General features: G+C 40.2%; 2 protein-coding genes across 2 annotated transcripts in view; one reads left to right on the top strand and one right to left on the bottom strand.

The window, feature by feature from the left end:
- DPT (dermatopontin) overlaps nucleotides 1-14621 on the top strand; it is a 57920-nt gene extending 43299 nt beyond the window's left edge. The window contains exons 3-4 of the mRNA XM_063627266.1: nucleotides 9001-9108; nucleotides 13477-14621. Coding sequence (XP_063483336.1) covers nucleotides 9001-9108; nucleotides 13477-13543 — 175 coding nt within the window. The 3' untranslated portion in view covers nucleotides 13544-14621. The remainder of the gene's footprint in view (nucleotides 1-9000; nucleotides 9109-13476) is intronic.
- On the bottom strand, nucleotides 888-5202 carry LOC134734014 (epidermal growth factor receptor substrate 15-like). The gene is given in 4 exon segments (XM_063625137.1): nucleotides 888-2949; nucleotides 2952-3259; nucleotides 3262-5000; nucleotides 5162-5202. Coding segments are annotated over 4 exon segments (2691 nt in total). The 3' UTR covers nucleotides 888-2346.
- Nucleotides 14622-17861: the final 3240 nt, after the last annotated feature.

Below are 17861 nucleotides of genomic sequence, written 5' to 3'. Positions count from 1 at the left end.
TGTCCCCACAAAGTCGGCCAAGGTTGGGGATATGATGGTTCCTGACCATGAGATGAAACTGCATCTGTTCATGTGCACATCAATAGGAGGGAAAGTCCTAAAAGAGAAGCTTCCAGGTGACACTGAGTAATCCAGTTGTCCTAACTCCCCCAAGTGAAACGGCTGCAACAAACACATCTCAGTGCTATGAAGTTTGGCTTTCATAGAAGAAAAGTGTCTAGCTCTGAATAAGGTCTCTTAGAGGTGGGTTTTCACAAAACCTCATGCTGAGTCACTTTATATCAGGGAATAGATTGAAAATCTTTACTTTATGTATATAAAAACCTAATCAGTTCTCAACCAAACCTCTGACAATGAATAAAATTGGCCACTGTATATAACTAGATTGTATCTCTATTTCCCTTTCTAAAATGGATGTGAGAGCATATATCTGGACTCAGTTCTGCAATATGTCTGTTCTTGTGGCAAAGGAGCCGAGACATCTATCAGCAGCAGCTCAGTCTATGATATTGTATCATAGCAAACGTTCATTGAGTCCAGTTGGATCTGTTGATAATTTTAGAGCTTCAAGAATCTTAGATGAGAAAAATCCTATATCAGTCTTAAAATTTTCTTCAGTTGGAACTGATTTCCCTCAGCTCATAACTAAGATATTATTTAATTTTTTCCCATCAGCTTCAGCTGACACAAGAGTTGTACAAGTGGCTTTATGTTACCAAGTTTTTACTTAGCTTTGGAACAACTCTCTATCTTTCATCTTGACAGCAGAAAAGGTGTTGTGAAGTGAGAAACTACCACGAGAGTCATTCATCTGAAAGTGCACATGCACACACACACACACACACACACACACACACCAGTAGTTTGTTTTTTTTTTCAAGAAGAAATGAATTGGATATTTTGGAATTTATTTATAGGCTAGGCAATAAGTTACTCAGATTAACACAGATCAATACCACCTTGACTTGGTGACCCAGAGAATTCTAATTAGATTTTAGGTGCATTTTTCTTTATCTTGGTATTCAATACATCATCTAATTAAGTAGCCATGTTAAACAAAATTAAAATGACAAGTTACAGCTTACTTCACAGTCTATTTCAAATTCAGCTTGTCCACTAGGTCACTTTTACAGGAGATGGTCTTTTAACATGAAGAGGTTTGATAATCTGGCAGGTCTCTTCTCTCCCAATTAAAAAAACAAGAGTTTTTTTGCTAGCTTGACAATTTTATAGGTGAAAAACATGAAGTGAGTAAATAAACTAAACCACAAAGATGGACAAAAAGCAATATGATATAAAACACATCAGTTTTTCTATTTGTATTCAGTGAAAGTTTTTACATTTCAAGTAAATGAGCCTTCATTTAAAAAAAAAAAAATATATATATGAAAAATTAAAGTAACTTCCAGTTCTAGCTTGCTGAAGTTTCTTCTGCAAAAGTACAAAAATTAACCCACTAAGAACTAAACAGGACAGGGCCACGGCAAAGGCAGAATGGCTGCCATGTTAAGACTTTTGCTTGCGTTATACTGATGGGTATATTTTAGGTGATAAATTTTCTCCACTATCTAGCACTTAAAATGAACATTTTCTTACAAAACTTTATTTGTAAGAAACTGATTTTTATTAATTAGCAAACACACTGAGAGGTATCTGTTGATCTAAAATTCTCTAAATCCAGATAAATCTTTTTAAAAATTTATTTCACACATGAGGCTTTAATATTTTTAGTTAGGAAAAGATTGAATCTGAGGCTATAATGGTTCAACCTAAAGCGTCCCTTTTCCATAGTGGAGTAAATCTGTGCAAAATATTTTTCCTTGTCTCTAAAAAACAACTTAAGTAGAGGAAATTTAAAAATGCACTTTAGCCAATTTGCACCAATCATAAAAGAAATAAGATATTCTTTCCCTTATCCTCACTCAACCATTCTGATCAGGGGAGAATACTGCAAACTTTAAGAACCTCACTGGCTATCGTCAGAATAACTACAGAACAGGGTAGTGCAGGGCGAAACTATTTCTCTATATTCCAGAAGGCAGAAGCTTGGGTGCTCTAGCTTTACAAGTAAAATAGCACAGGCAGGCAAAAGCTCACAGTAAATGTACACCAGAACAGGGGCCTAAGTGAAGGTGAATTTGTCTGACTGGGTTACAGCTTTTATAAGAAAAAAAGAAAAAAGACGAATCTGTAATGAAGAAAAAAATCCTAAAATTTTGTCACATTTACAGGAATCTCAAACCTTTTGTATTCCCATGCTCACAAGTAGTTTTGATACACATTGTAAATAGTTTCAGTATTCAGGAAGAAGAGTATTATATTGTTGCCAAAGAACAAGAGATTTCTTCATGCTTCTGATATCTCAGATTTGCTGAGTGCAATAGCCAGTTCTAAGTCTTCTTGTTCTTGCTGATTTAGTTGGGCAAGCCTCTGCTCTTCCTCTCTCTCACTTTCCCTCTTGGCCCATTCGATCTTATCTTCTTCAGAGGGATAAGCACTGAAGTTGGCAAAATTGCTTGGATCAGCCTCTTTATTGGTAGTGGTAGTAGCAGAAGTGAATGGATCACAAAACATTTCAGGATCTTTTTCCTTGGGGCTATCATTGCCTGGGAAAGGCTGAAATGGATCATTCAGTTTAAAGGGATCAGGAGAATCCAATTTGTTGATGGATTTTTTCCCAGGTGGTGGAGGGCCGGGTCTTGTTGGAGTTCCGATCTTTGGTGGCAGTGCTGGGGGTTCATCTTCACTTTTGACCGATGTTTCCTCAAATACATTTTTTGTAATCACTACGTTGCTGACAGAGCTCGATGTGGCTGAACTAAAAGGATCTTCATTGTTGACCTTTGACAATGTGCTGAAGTCGGTAAATCCATCTCCAAATGATTCATTCCCAAAAACAGAAGCAAAGGGGTCTGTGGCTGAATCGCTTGCTGCAACAACTGTTCTGTTCTACCAGGAGCAAAAGGATCGTTGTGCTTCAACGTTTCTACCGATGTAATACCGCTATTGTTGGCTGCACTGAAAGGGTCAGTACTTGAAGTGGCAAAAGGATCAGTAGATTGCCTAAAGAAACAGTCTGATGCAAATGGATCTGAATCTTTGAAAAGATCACCACAAAATGGATCGATTTTTCCAAAACGATCATCCTTGAAAGGATCACTGCCAACGAAAGGATCAGACTGGAAAAAATCCAAGTTCGTATCTGCAACTGGACCTGTCAGCAAACTTGAGTCTACATTAAATGGATCTTCCTCTTTGAATGTCTATTATTGTCGAGTTCTGAACAAACTTTTTCAGTAACAGCTGTAATCACCTCATTTTCATCAGTCACACCAGAAGGCAGTAGTTCAGGACCACTTCTTGCTGGAGATTCCTGGTGTATGGACTCAGACTCTAGGTTGCTCTGGCCTTCAGCATGTTCGTTAAGGTTGGCTGTTTCACTGCTGCTGGTGCAGAGGCTGCAATAATCTGTAGCTCCTTTCACAAGAATGCTGTGTGGGCTACTGCACCAATTTAACTGATTATTATGATTTTCCAAATCTTTCATTTCCATCAGTTTCATTTGCATTGAACTAATTTCCTGTTGTGAATCTTGTAGGTGCTGTTGAAGAGGTTCCAACTGAGCCTTCCCTGACTCTACACTCTCCTCCAATTCTGCTGTTTCTTGCTGTAGATGGCTCAGCTCTTCTCTAGCTTTTGCCAATTCTTCTTCATAAGTGGAGATCTGTGATTCCTGACTGGTTAATTCAGCTTTCAGAGAAGAGATCAGTTGGGCCTCCTCAGCACATTTCTTTCTGACTTCCTTGAGTTGCTCCTCCAGCTGGGCTTTCTGCTCATCCAGTTCATCAAGGAGTTCCTTTACCTGCTGTTTCTGGGCCTGTAGTTTTTGCAGATTAGTATTCTCCCTTTGAACTTCATCTTGAAGATCCTGAACCTCATTTGTCCTCTGTTTAATAGTATCTTCCTTCTCCTTAAGGTCCTGTTCCACATTATTCTTTTCCTTCTGTAGGTCAACTATTTCATTGTTAAGAGTATCTAGTTCCTTAATAGCAGAGAAATCTGCAGCAGGACTTGATCCTATGATGTTCTTTTGTAAACTGGACCTGTCTGATGGTGGAATCATTTCAGGAGTAAGAACGTGAGAAGGATCAATGCCCTTGATTAACTTCTGACTGGTTAAGTGAAAAGCCAAGACAAACTGTTCCTTTGAAAGCTTCCCACCGTCCTTTGTGTAGCATAATGACCATATGTGGGCTAGTAAGGTAGACGGTAAACCTGTTTTCAAGAATATTTCACGGACCTCCAATCCAGACACAAATCCGTCCATATCTTTATCAGTTTTCAGGAAGATTTCATCATGTTTAGCTTTTTCTGCAGGGGATACAACCCACGTTTTTCTCTTAGATGGTGGCACCAAGGATGGAGGCAAGGACGTTGGCACAGGTTCTTTCTCCAGTGCACAGTATACCAAAAACATGGCAACTGCAAACTCATCTCTGTCAAGCATTCCATCATGGTCAATATCACTCAACTCCCAAACTCTTCCAAGGATATCCACAGGTAACTTAGAGTTGAGCAACACTGGTTTCACTTTATCACCAGATAGAAATCCATTCACTGGGCTTAAACTATCAAATACTGCATCATATTTGGCCTTATCTTCAGGTTTTACAGCCCATAGGAGCTCAGCTGCAGAGGTTCCACTGAATAGCAAAGGATTACTGGTATCATTAAATCTTGGTGGAGGAACAGCCAGGTTCAAACTACTTAGTGAAACTTCCAGTCCATTCTGGGTACATGCCACAAGACACAAAGCAACAAAGAATTCTTGTTTGTTCAGGATACCTTTGCCATCTGTGTCGGCTAAATCCCAAATCTTCTCAAGTATCAAGTCTGGAAGCCCTGATTTTTTCAGGAGAGCAGCAGCATCAGAAGCCAACATCCTTCCAGTATTGCCTGTATCAACCTGTCTATAGTATTTTTCATATACAGGATTCCCACTTGATAACTTTTTTTGCCCTTCCTTCTCTTCTGCCATGTGAGGCACAGTATTCATCCCTTCTACCATATGAGGATGCAGCAAGAAGCATCATCTTGGAAGGAGAAAGCAGTCCACATCAGACACTGAATCTGCTAGCACCTTGATTCTAGACTTCCTGGCCTCCAGAACTGTGTCAGAGAGAGCTGGGCCGCCACAGCCATGGTGTTTCCATCATGCAAGAGAGCGTTTTTTTTTTTTTTTTTGAGACGGAGTCTTGCTTTGTCACCCAGGCTGGAGTGCAGTGGTGCGATCTTGGCTCACTGCAAGCGCCGCCTCCCGGGTTCACGCCATTCTCCTGCACACCAGTAGTTTTTATTAAAAATTAAGTAATAGCTAAAATTGAATAAATCTATTCAAACCCTTTACTTTAGTGGAAAGGAGAAAATAAGGCTTCCCATAGAAATGTTTGAAAAGTAGACTCATTTCAATAAAGACATCTTCCTGACCTATGCTCTTCTTCATCTTGCCAAGCTGAAGGTTTGTTTGATTGTTTTAATTGGTCTAGGAATGTATGGCAATGCTCAGTATGAAGTTTGTTTTTCCAAAAAACTGCTTAAAGTGACCTAGTAATTCACAAGGAAGCTGCAACCACACTGAACTCTTCCCCGACCCACACTCGCAAAGCCCAGTGTCACAGCTTAGGAAACCCTGATCATTCTGCTTCCTTGTAGCCTCTTTTAATCTCCTGAAAAGTCCCTATGCCCTGTCTCAGTGTCTAGTTCTGAACGTTTAAATTCTTTTTCCTCTCTAAGGAGCTATTACTGGGGCTTTCACTTATTAGGACACTTTGTGCGTGTGTGTGTGTGCACGTGCGCATGCAGTGTCATCAAGAGCTAAATGCAGCCACATGTATCTGGTTTGAAAATACAGAATACAGCATCCTGGACCACATTGACACAATAGTTTTTCCTATGGACGGTGTTTGGGAGGTTCACTTTCTACTGGTGATATGGGTCATTTCTCCGTTGGTATTTTTATTTCATAAAGTAGGAGAGATTTCCATCGATATCCAACCTCCTTCCCTATCCTCCTTTACCCAGGTTTCTCTAGGACAGTCTAAACTCAATCCCATGGTGTTATAATAAAAACAAGACAAAATAACAACAATCAAAAGTCAAACAAAACAAAACCTGTCTGGGATCAAGGAGAAAATGTACCAATGGTCACGCACTTCAACTTCTCTAGGACATTCTAGAAATTCACTGGACATCAGTACCTCACAAAGAGGCTTCTCAGACAAACTGTCCAGTTAGACAGGGGGCTTATGTCAGGTCACTACCAAAAATGAAGCAATACAGAATTCTAATTAAAGAAAGCATTAAATAACATTTTCCTTCTTTGAAGCTTAAAACTTCTTGATTTTTTTAAAAGGTAAGCTTTTCTTTCCCAATTTATTCCGTGGTATTTATCCAAGTATCTGAAGACAGATCAGAGTGGTCAGTAAAAACTTAAAAAATAAAAATCTAGCCTCATAATTTCCAAATACTTTTGGCAATTGGATTTAGCTTAATGCAGTGTTGCTGTATATAGATTCTGCCTTCGCAAAGAAAAAAAAACAAAACAACAACAACAACAAAAAACTTGGTAATTAAGTTTTACACATTGTATCCAGACATGCTTCAAAAGTTTTAGAAAATATTTTTTGTTCCCTGAAGTAAGGAAAACACACACACACCCATCCCCACGCAACCTCTTATTCTAATTTGCATTATTCACGTTCTCAGCAAACCTCTCTTTCCTTTGGTTAACTTTAATACAGTCCTTGTTAGAATTCTCATGGATCATAAATCAGTGGGATCCAAGTAAGGCCCTATTAGTTCTACTTATAAGACATTTACCATGCTGGGTGCGGTGGCTCATGCATGTATTCCCAGCACTTTGGGAGGCTGAGGTGGGCAGATCACTTGAGGTCAGGAGTTCCAGACCAGCCTGGCCAACATGGGGAAACCCCGTCTTTACTAAAAATACAAAAACTAGCTGGGTGTGGTGGCACACACCTGTAATCCCAGCTACTTGGGACACCGAGGCAGGAGAATCACTTGAACCCAGGAGGCGGAAGTTGCAGTGAGCCGGGATTGCACTGTTGCGCAACAGCCTGGGTGACAGAGTGAGACTTGGTCTCAAAAAAAAAAAAAAAAAGAAGACATTTACATGAAAGATAAAGTCCTGCTTCTGGATCTCTTTAGCAGCACAAAATAAGTTTCTGGATTCGCAGGGCCTTATTTCCCTTCATGAACACATTAAGCAAAAACACATGTACCTCACTTTGGGTTGGACTTGGCATCCTGATAGTGCATAATTATGTCTTAGGAAAAGTCAAATCGGAGAACAAGGGTTAGTGAATAATGGGTAAAAGAAATGATTATGAACCAAGAGAATGGGCTAACCATTGATCTTGCTCTGTCTGTGCACTGAGATCTTCCTAGGAGCCCTTATAGTTTATAAATCAATCTTTTCATGATTTAATGACAATCTTAGAGAAAGATCACCATCAGTCTGCAGAGGAGAAGATCTTTCTAGCATTAATAAACAGTGATCTGGTAAACCCAAATCAGATGAAATTATTGACACTCACAAACTAGTTGTTTTCCAAGCTGCCCTGGAGTGTGGATAAAGACTTTGGAGGAACTATTTCATGGTAAAAGGACTGTTTTGGTCCTGAAGGTTCCAGTGGCAAAGCCCTTATGAGAACTGGGGGATTCTAGACTTTTATTCCAGGATGGACTACCATGGACCTACTCATATGAAGGCTCAGGATTTACTCAATATTAGAAGAGAAGGAAAGGAAAGGAGGAAGAGGAAGAAGAAACAAAATAGTTCTTAGTGATTCAACACCTACCATGTACTAGTATAGCACACACATCACTCATTTTTATTAGTTCCAATGACAAACCTATAAGGTAGACTTTATTCTTCTACAGATCAGAAAACTGAGATTAATTGACTTTCCCCAGGCCATATATTTATTCAGTTAATATTTATTATGTATGTGTTTTAGGTGCTAGATGAACAATGGTGGACAAGGCAAAAACTCTGCCTTTGGGGAGCTTACATTTTAATTAAATAATTTTTGAACACTTTGTTGACTGTAACTCACAATAAGAAACATTAAACTATCACAATATGTACATCTTATAAACAGACACACATATATATTTGAAACAAAATGTTTACATACATAGACTCATCCTTACTGCATGCGATGCATGCTTTGATATTTTCTTTTCTATTTTATGTCTCTTTTAAAGCCAATTAAATTGATTTTGTTACCAACTAATGAATCATAATCTAAAATTTGAAAACATTGTCTTATTGACTTGAATAGCATAGTAATAATATTGATATTAATCAATATCAAGAATTCCAGCCAGGCGCAGTGGCTCACGCCTGTAATCCTAGCACTTTGGGAGGCTGAGGCGGGTGGATCACGAGGTCAGGAGATCGAGACCATCCTGGCTAACATGGTGAAACCCCGTCTCTACTAAAAATACAAAAAATTAGCCGGGCGAGGTAGCGGGTGCCTGTAGTCCCAGCTACGCGGGAGGCTGAGGCAGGAGAATGGCGTAAACCCAGGGGGGCGGAGCCTGCAGTGAGCCGAGATCGCGCCACTGCACTCCAGCCTGGGTGAAAGAGCGAGACTCCTTCTCAAAAAAAAAAAAAAAAACAAAAAAAGAAAAAAAAAAAGAATTCCAAAGTTATTTTGATAATTCCAAAGCCTGGGGAGGTATCTACATCTTTTTCAGTGTACAGTTTAATGGCCTAGAAAAGGAAGATGAGAAGTGGGAGAAGAGCTGTCTGTTTCTTCACAGCCTGGAGTGGTTTGGTGGATGTCATTTAACTTCAGTCTGGATTTGCCAAGATGCTCAAACTCCATCTCGTCTTCATAGTGTGTCTTCTGTTTGCTCCCAGCAATAATAATGTGTTTCATTTTCCTCTAACCTTTTGTTCTTCCTGCATAGGCTAACAACAGAATATCCAGGTCACTATGGTGAGGAAATGGACATGATTTCCTACAATTATGATTACTATATCCGAGGAGCAACAACCACTTTCTCCGCAGTGGAAAGGTGAGAAAGATAGCCCCTTCCCCATAGGCTAGGGTTAAAGGAGTTGGCACTAACTCCCTGCAAGGATTATACCTGCAGGAATTTATAAACACACACACACACATATATATATAGAATACAAGTGCAAATTTCTTACATGCACATATATTTCTGCAGGATCTTTGACCTGAGGTTTTCCTTATCTTAGTTTCCTACCTGGTCAAGGATTAACTGCAGTTTTGGCTGGAAAATGGGAGGCAGTGGGAAGTGAGCTGTTCTCACGAGCTCACCTCATGGAGCTGCTCACCTTGGAGATGAGGGTGGCTTCCAGCCTGCTCAAGAGCAGAGAATCCTAAACTCAGTATCCCTTGATGGTCTAAGCTTTTTCCCTCACTCAATTTCAAAGAGCACTTTGCCTCATTGAAACACCAAGAGGAGAAGGCAAATATGGTTAGAGGAGTGCCCATTGTCAAAATGGGCCCCCCTTCAACCCTGTGCCTCTATATCATCCCCACTTTGGGTTTTATGAAAGAAGAGAGAAGAGAAAGAAAAGGGATTGGAGATAAGAAACACAGAGAACCTACTTAGTCTGGGCTGCTATACCACATTACCTTAGACTGGGTAACTTACGAACAATAGAAATTTATTTTCACAGTTCCGGAGGCTGGAAAGTCCAAGACCAAGGAGCCAGCAGGTTCAGTGTCTGGTGAGGGGTTGCTTGCTGCTTCAGAGATGTTGCTTTATTACTGTGTCCTCACACATGGTGGAAAGGGCAAGCCAGCTCCCTTCAACTTCTTTTATATGGGCACTAATCCCATTCATGAGAGCAGAGCCCTCATGGCTTAATCACCCCCCTAAAGGCTCCTCCTCCTAATACTATCACATTGAGTATTAGGTTCCAATGTATAAATTTTAAGGGGACACCAACGTTCAGACCATAGCATCTACCAGCCATATTTAGAAATGAAAGGAGTTAACAATCCCTCAGTAAAGCTGCAAAAATTAATGAAAGAAGAGAATTTAAATGGCCTGAAGATAAAAACAGCACTAACACTTTTTTCATCACCTTTCTCTCACAATCAACTCCTTAATCCTATCTCAAATACATTAAAACAGTAAGAAGAAAACGAGAATTGTACTTCCTATTAATATAGAGAAATCTGTGGGTAAATTCAGGTGTTAATGATTGGTTTGGCCTACTTTTATTCAGCTGATAATCACTTTACACAGAAATGAATTCCTGAAAAGTTACAGATAAATATTTTGCAAACTGAATAACACTTACATTAACTCATTAGATAGGATGCTATAATGAATTTGAGTGTGACACATCTTTGGTGTGTGTCTGTGTTTTCAAACAGAATTACATCTTAAATAAAGTTAACTTATTTAATATGACCTAGAATTTCTTTTTTTAAAAAAAAGACATTAAGTAGCTCTGGAAAGGCACGATATATGTTGCAGGCTGATCAGCAAAAAACTTTATGTTTACCCATAGGCAAACCACTCAGTTTGCACACATTACTTATTTTTACTTTAGATACACTTTAAACTAGCTTAGTTACCAATTTTCTATAAACAGCAAATTAGAAAGGGAACCGAGTATATACTACTTAGAATGAAACTCATTCCACCAATGAGAATAAATAGCTGGATGACATGACAACAAATACGCTTAAGAAAAATAAAGAAAATGAAACGTTCAAGAACTCAAAGAACATGGGTTGTCATTTAGCAGGGCCATGATCCCCAAAGTGCAAAACGAAATAATAGGGGCGCTCAGTGCTCCAAATGATGACTTCAGCTCAACAAGAAAATTAGTTCTATGTTCCCTGTTTAAGAAAGCAGGAATTAATACAGTAAAGGAAGAGTGCCATCCAAGATTAGTATGAAATAAATATATTTGAGTAGTTAAAATGCTCAATTCAGTTTTCAGTAAATTCACTTTTCAGTAAATTTTTTGGTTATATGGATTACCCAGAATCATGAAAAACTGAAATATTATGTCATTGCATTAATTTAAAATGAATATCCTCCCCCCAAAATGAAATAAATATACTCATGCAATTTTGCTACTGTCATCAAAAATAAGTAGCTTAATGATCCTTGAGTTTCTTCTGCTCTGCTGAAAGATGCCGAGGCCACCAGCTTGTAGAACTATTGTCAACTATTGTCTTGCATAGGACTCCTTGTGCAAGAGCTTTCCCTCCACACGCAAATCATAGTGGTTTCCTCTTAGAATGCAGTTTTTCCATCTATGCGCTATTGACATCTGGGACCAGATATTTCTTTGTTTCAGGGTCTGTCCTTTGCATTCTAGATGTTTAGCCTACCCACTAGATGCCATTAGCACCCTACCCCAACCAAATGAAGTTGCAGACATTGCCAAGTATTCTCTTGGGGAGCAAATTTGTCCCCACTGTCCTGGTGTGAAATCAGAGACCGAACCTAGTGGAATCATTTGGTCTTCATAGGACCAAGTCTGAGTTTTGCTCAGCATCAATTAATAGCCTTTTAAAAGAGTAGTTTGAATGCCTAATCATAAGATCTTTTTTATCTGTGTTTGCTGATACACAGATAAATAAGACCTGGCTGCAGTGATTACAGTCATTTGGTAAACCCACATGCCACCAATTTTCTAATTTCCTTCTAAAACAATCTATGGCCTCTTTTGACAATTGCAGGAATCGAAATATCACCCAGGCCCTGGTATCACCCAGACTCTCAAGTTGATCACCCAGATTTGTGTTGAGGGACTCTATACCCAATTGTTCTAAACAAACAACCCGGAGCAACAGACTCAGAATTAGAAAGCCTGCCTTAGGCTGTTTGAACAGAGTGAGCCCTGCTTCTAGGACTAAGAGCAATCAGCCCCATTTTTCAGTTTAGAAGCTGAATGGAGGCCTTGTTAGTCATAGTGTTTAGGATAAATTGTTGAAAAGAGGCCTTGCAGATTGAAAAGGGAGATAGATAATTCTGAGTTTGTAAAGGACCCCACCAAGCTTTGGAATGATTTGCATAATTAAAAATGGAAAAACTCTTCATTTTTGCCCTTTGTCAGGACTGTGCAAAGGGCATGGCAGCCACGTTTTCTTCTGGGCTTAAGATTACCTAGTTAGGCAGACAGTGTGGTTTAAGAGGAAGACCAAGATTTGAGTACAATAAACGGCGAATCTGAAATTGTCACCTATTACTTGTGTTACTTTAAAGCAAGTTAATTGTTTCTCTGAGCCTGGTTTTTCACCTAAACAATGACTTGTTATGAGGATTAAAAGAGAAAACACGTAAAGCATCTGGTGCAATGCCAGATATATTAGAGGCTACAATTATCATTACCTCTGTTCAACAATATTAGACCACAGGAGTGTCATGCAATGTAGGCGCTCAATACATTTCTCTTAAATGGATGAATAAAGAACATAAATTTCCCCCGAGCAAAGAACATTCCTTGAAATGTATCCACACCACATTTTTCAAAATTTAGTAATGCTAAGTACACTCTTCCCATCCCCAACCACTTAAACACATAGGCAATTCATAACAATTCTTGTGATGCCAGAATGGCAGCCATTTTCTGTTTTACTTTAAGGGATTTTTTCATTCCTCTGTAGCAGTGTTTTCTGAAGGGAAACACATGTGTAGCACAGAGCCCAGTGCATGGTGAGCACTCAGCATATGGTAAGTGCTCAGAAAGAGTCAGTGGGAAAATGGATGGACTTTTTAAAGCAAGATTTTTTTTTTGAGACAGGGTTTCACTCTGTCACCCAGGCTGGAGTGTGGTGGCACCATCCCAGTTTACTGCAGCCTCAACCTCCCAGACTCCAGCAATCCTCACGCCTCAGCCTCCCAAGTAGCTGGGACTACAGGCATGCACCACCATACCCAGCTAATTTTTTGTATTTTTTTGTGGAGTCAGGGTTTCCACATATTGGCCAGACTGGTCTCAAACTCCTAGCCTCAAGCAATCCACCTGCCTCAGCCTCCCAAAGTGCTAGGATTACAGGTGTGAGCCACCAAGCCCAGCCTAAAACAAGATTCTTTACAATGAAATGGAGATGATGTTAAATAAATGCTTTTATTCCAAGCTGTTAACCCACAGGTCCTTGAGGTACTTTCTGGAGGCAGCAGGGGTGAGCTGACCACCAGTGATGAACAGAGGCCTCCACACAGCCAGTGACCTAATTAGTCACCTTCAAGGGTGACCTGAACTCACAGATTTGTCGGTTCTTGGGAAACTGCATAAAGATGTCTTCTAAGAGCAAAGTGAGGTTAAGTGTCCCTTCAGTTCCCAGATCCTCCAAATGTTCTCTGCTGCTGTTTCCCCAGCAGCGATTCTTCCTGCCGTGTCCTTTCTCACTAACATTCATTTTCTGACTCTCCCTCCCACAGGGATCGCCAGTGGAAGTTCATAATGTGCCGGATGACTGAATACGACTGTGAATTTGCAAATGTTTAGATTTGCCACATACCAAATCTGGGTGAAAGGAAAGGGGCCAGGAGACCGGAGGGTGTCCGTATATGTTAACATCAGTTGGAACTCCTATAGAAGTTTCTGCTGCTCTCTTTCCTTCTCCCTGAGCTGGTAACTGCAATGCCAACTTCCTGGGCCTTTCTGACTAGTATCACACTTATAATAAAATCCACAATTAAACCATGTTTCTCACTTTCACACGTTCCATAGCAACTGCTTTATATGACTGATGATGGCTTCCTTGCACACCACATATACAGTGCGCATGCTTACAGCTGGGCTTCTGGAACACCCGCTGCAGCCTGGCTACTGCTTTTTACTGCAGAATGAACTGCAAGTTCAGCATAGTGGAGGGGAGAGGCAGAACTGGAGGAGAGGTGCAGTGAAGGTTCTCTACAGCTAAGCCTGTTTGAATGATATGTAGGGTCCCCACCAAAAGCAGGCTTTCTGCCCTGAAGGATATCTTCCCACTCCCCTGCTCCACATGAGCCATGCATGCTTAGCAATCCAAGTGCAGAGCTCTTTGCTCCAGGAGTGAGGAGACTGGGAGGTGAAATGGGGAAATGGAAGGGTTTGGAGACAGAGCTGAAAACAGGGTCGGAAGGATTTCCTGAATTAGAAGACAAACGTTAGCATACCCAGTAAGGAAAATGAGTGCAGGGGCCAGGGGAACCCATGAGGATCACTTTCAAATGAGATTAAAAACAAGGAAGCAGAGAATGGTCAGAGAATGGGACTCAGATTGGGGACTTGTGGGGATGAGAGTGACCAGGTTGAACTGGGAAGTGGAAAAAGGAGTTTGAGTCACTGGCACTTAGAAGCATGCCCAGGATTCCTAGGAAGGCTGGCAGACACCCTGGAACCCTGGGGAGCTACTGGCAAACTCTCCTAGAGTGGGCCTGATTTTTTTGGTGGGAAAGGCTACCCTGGGGATCCACTTTCCTTCTGTGTGTGGCTCAGGAGTTCTTTTGCAGAAATGGCGCTATCTTTCCTCCTCCTGTGATGTCCTGCTCCCAACCATTTGTACTCTTTATTACAAAAGAAATAAAATTATTAACATTCACTATGCTGAAAATATTCGGGGTCAGTTTTTGCTCTCTACTCTTTCCCTTGCTGATTATTTATCCATTCATTCTGAAAATCCTGGTTAGCATTGTGGTTTGTGCCAAGCACCATGCAAGGCCCCAGGAATACAATGATGACAGTGACAGAGGGTAGTGGGGGAATCAGATATTTAAGACATAAAGTGCTAAATGCTTAAGATTAAACAAAGGAAGGAATCACATTTCTTGGCCTTTGAGTTTAGTCTAATCTTTTCTCAGCATCCTTCAACCTTCCTCATCCCAAGATGTCACATGAATTTTTAACCACGGGAAGTCCCTCTTTTCTTTATCCACAGCAGATTGCCTTTTTTTTTTTTTTTTTTTCTGATCCGTGCTGCTCTTCCCTCATGCTCTCTCCCAGTGGACCCAGAACAAGAGCCAGCCAGGCAAAACCACAGGGATCGCCCACCCTTCCATACACCCCATCTGGGTGGTCAAGATGGTGACTCTCAGCCAATGGTGATGATACTTCCCACTGCAAGATCCCAGCATTGTGATGGGGAAGGCAGGGCTAAGGATATCTTCTCCTGCCTTAACTCCTAAAACACTTTTTCACATTAGAGTTTTGCTTTATTGCCTCCATGTCATTGTTTCCGCCTGTCTGGCAATTTTAATTTATAATAAGAAGCTTCGGTGTTCTTTTTCACAAAGGGAGCCATTAATATTTTAGCAATTGCAGCCTGGTTCAGGATGGCAACCAGGAAATAGTCTTAGTTGGGTATGTGGAGCACAGCAGGAAAGGAGACAAGCAATGCTAATTGGCTGACTTGGTGTCCATGAAGAAAACAAAAGGCTGGTGAGAGGATGGGGAGCTGGGAAGGTGCAGGGAGCATGGCTGGGGGAGGAGAGGCTGCAGCTGGGAGAAGCCAGGAGACTGCAAGAAAATATAAGTCAAGAAAAAAAACCTTTAAAGCAATTCAATAAACAGTGCATGTGCCAAGTGAAATAAAAGGAGTTCTTACTAAGAAGAAAACTATTATTTGCATGTAGATAGGCCAAGGACAATGACGGAAAAGACATTGTCAACTTGGTTTGAATCTGAAGAATTATACTTTATGGCATAGGTCATTCATTAAGAACTAAGTGTCAGAGTGAATACTAAATCCCAGATCTGGTAACTGCAAGTTTTGTTCTCTGTTTTTTCATTACTCCAATCTTTCTACTACCTTGCTCCACAGTCTTGGATAAGTCACCTCTCCTTTCTAGGCCTACTGTTTAAAATGAGGACATTTATCTAGGTAACTATTGTGGTTTCTCGCAATTCTAAGAATCTCTGAACTCTATCACATCCTGAATTGTTTATAAAGGGATTTTCTAAGGCATTTTCTTCCAGGAAAGGAGCCTGGAACTAAAGATGATAACCTAGGGCCTACTGCTGGCTCTGACAGAGGGTGGCTGTGTAAGATTAGAGAAATCCCCAAGCCCCCTTCCCCTCATCTGCCCAGAACAGGTAGGAATTCCTTTCCAAACAACTTTACAAGATGCTGGCCACATACGATGAGATAATAGAAAGAGGAGATACATGATTCCTACCTCACAAGGCCTTCAGCCTAATGGTGAGATGAGAAGATAGATGATGACAATAACTGCAAGAAAGTTTCCTGAGGAAGCTGAGTCTATACTGGGCCCTGAAGGACAAGTAGGACTTCTGAGGTGAGTAGAAAAGACTGTAGGCTCTGGCGTCAGACTTCCTCGACACAAATCATGGTCCTGTCACTTCCCAGCTTTATGACCTTGGCCACGTCACCTACCTTTCCTGAGACTCTATTTCCTTACCTGTAGAAATATAGTACTTACAACACAGGGTTACTGTAAGAATTAAATGAGATTACATAGTGTCTTGCACATAATAAGTACCCAATAAATGTAGTCAGAGAAGGAAAACAGTGTTAGTATATATTGGAAATAAAATTCCTTAGGTAAGCTGGATTTTAGTAGACGTCAATAATAGGAAACATTTATCAAGCAAACTTAAGTCCCACTTATATTTGCTCAGTAACTGAATCAATAAATTATCAAGTGTTTATTATATACCAACCATTTTACTAGGCACAGTTCCTGCATTCTGGAGAATTATAAACTAAAAGAGTTGGTCAAGCAAACAAACCGTGACAGTACAATTTGAGAAGTCAAGGGCAGGCCGCGTTTCAATAGAAGGTGGTGAGAGGTCAGGATAGGAAAGGGGATGGTAGCATTTAAGGCAATGGAAACGATATTATGGAAGGCAAAAAATAAAGTATGGGTTTGAGAAAGGTTTTCCAGGAAATACTGGCCTTACCAAGGGGGCCTGGGAGGTCCAACATACAGTCATATTGCTCTAAAGAGAGATTGGTTGCTCACATCAGTACCATAAGGCATTCCACAATTTGGACATGTTAGTTGTAACTTATTCTATCTATCTGGAACTCAGATGGCCTGGAGAAGTTCTGTCTCCATCCTGGCCCTTCATCCATGTGTGTATCTTCATGCTTGATTGCTTTAACCCAAACATGAAAATCAACACTTTTGTAAGTTCCTTCAGAAAAATTCATTCTCACAAAAGCATTAGTGCTCACAAATGTTTAAACAGATTTGGGATTTAGTCCCCACAAACTCAATAACAACAACAACAGATTCCGCATATTTCTGTCTTTAAAAATATTCTTGTTCACCGGGAAATCAAGGATTTCCATCTCTCTAGCTGGTCCCCCAGCTGGCTCCAAGCCTACTTGGTTCTTCCCTTATTAATCAGAGAAAACGTTTCTCAATATAGTCCATGACCAAACAGTTGTGCACATCACAGTGGCCAATAGAACAGAGATCACATAGTCAATAGCATCCACTCTCCTTTTAAAGTCTCAATCAGTTTTAATTAAACCACTTCTGTTTAATCGAACCACATTATTAAGGAGTACTATCTGAACCTGGTAACCATCCTGAGATCCAGAATTGGTGAGACTGGATAGGCAGAACCCTTGACAAAATGTTACTTGGGTGTAGCATCCCTTTCCTATTAACTTGTTGAATCTCTGTTATTAAATGTATTCCTTTATAAAGCAAGAATTAAAAAACACACCTACCTTAAAATTTATGGTAAGAAATAATAACATATTCATGCATATCTCAGATTTTCATATCCCACGCATATCTCAACTTTTCATAGAATGAAATATTTCTAAAAACTGAAAACCAACCAAAACTCCCTATTAATTTTAAAACCT

The sequence above is a fragment of the Symphalangus syndactylus genome, chromosome 12 (assembly GCF_028878055.3).
Source record: "Symphalangus syndactylus isolate Jambi chromosome 12, NHGRI_mSymSyn1-v2.1_pri, whole genome shotgun sequence".
Lineage (NCBI taxonomy): Eukaryota > Metazoa > Chordata > Mammalia > Primates > Hylobatidae > Symphalangus > Symphalangus syndactylus.
Note: the sequence above shows the minus strand (reverse complement) of the source record. Positions and strands in the feature narration are given on the sequence as shown.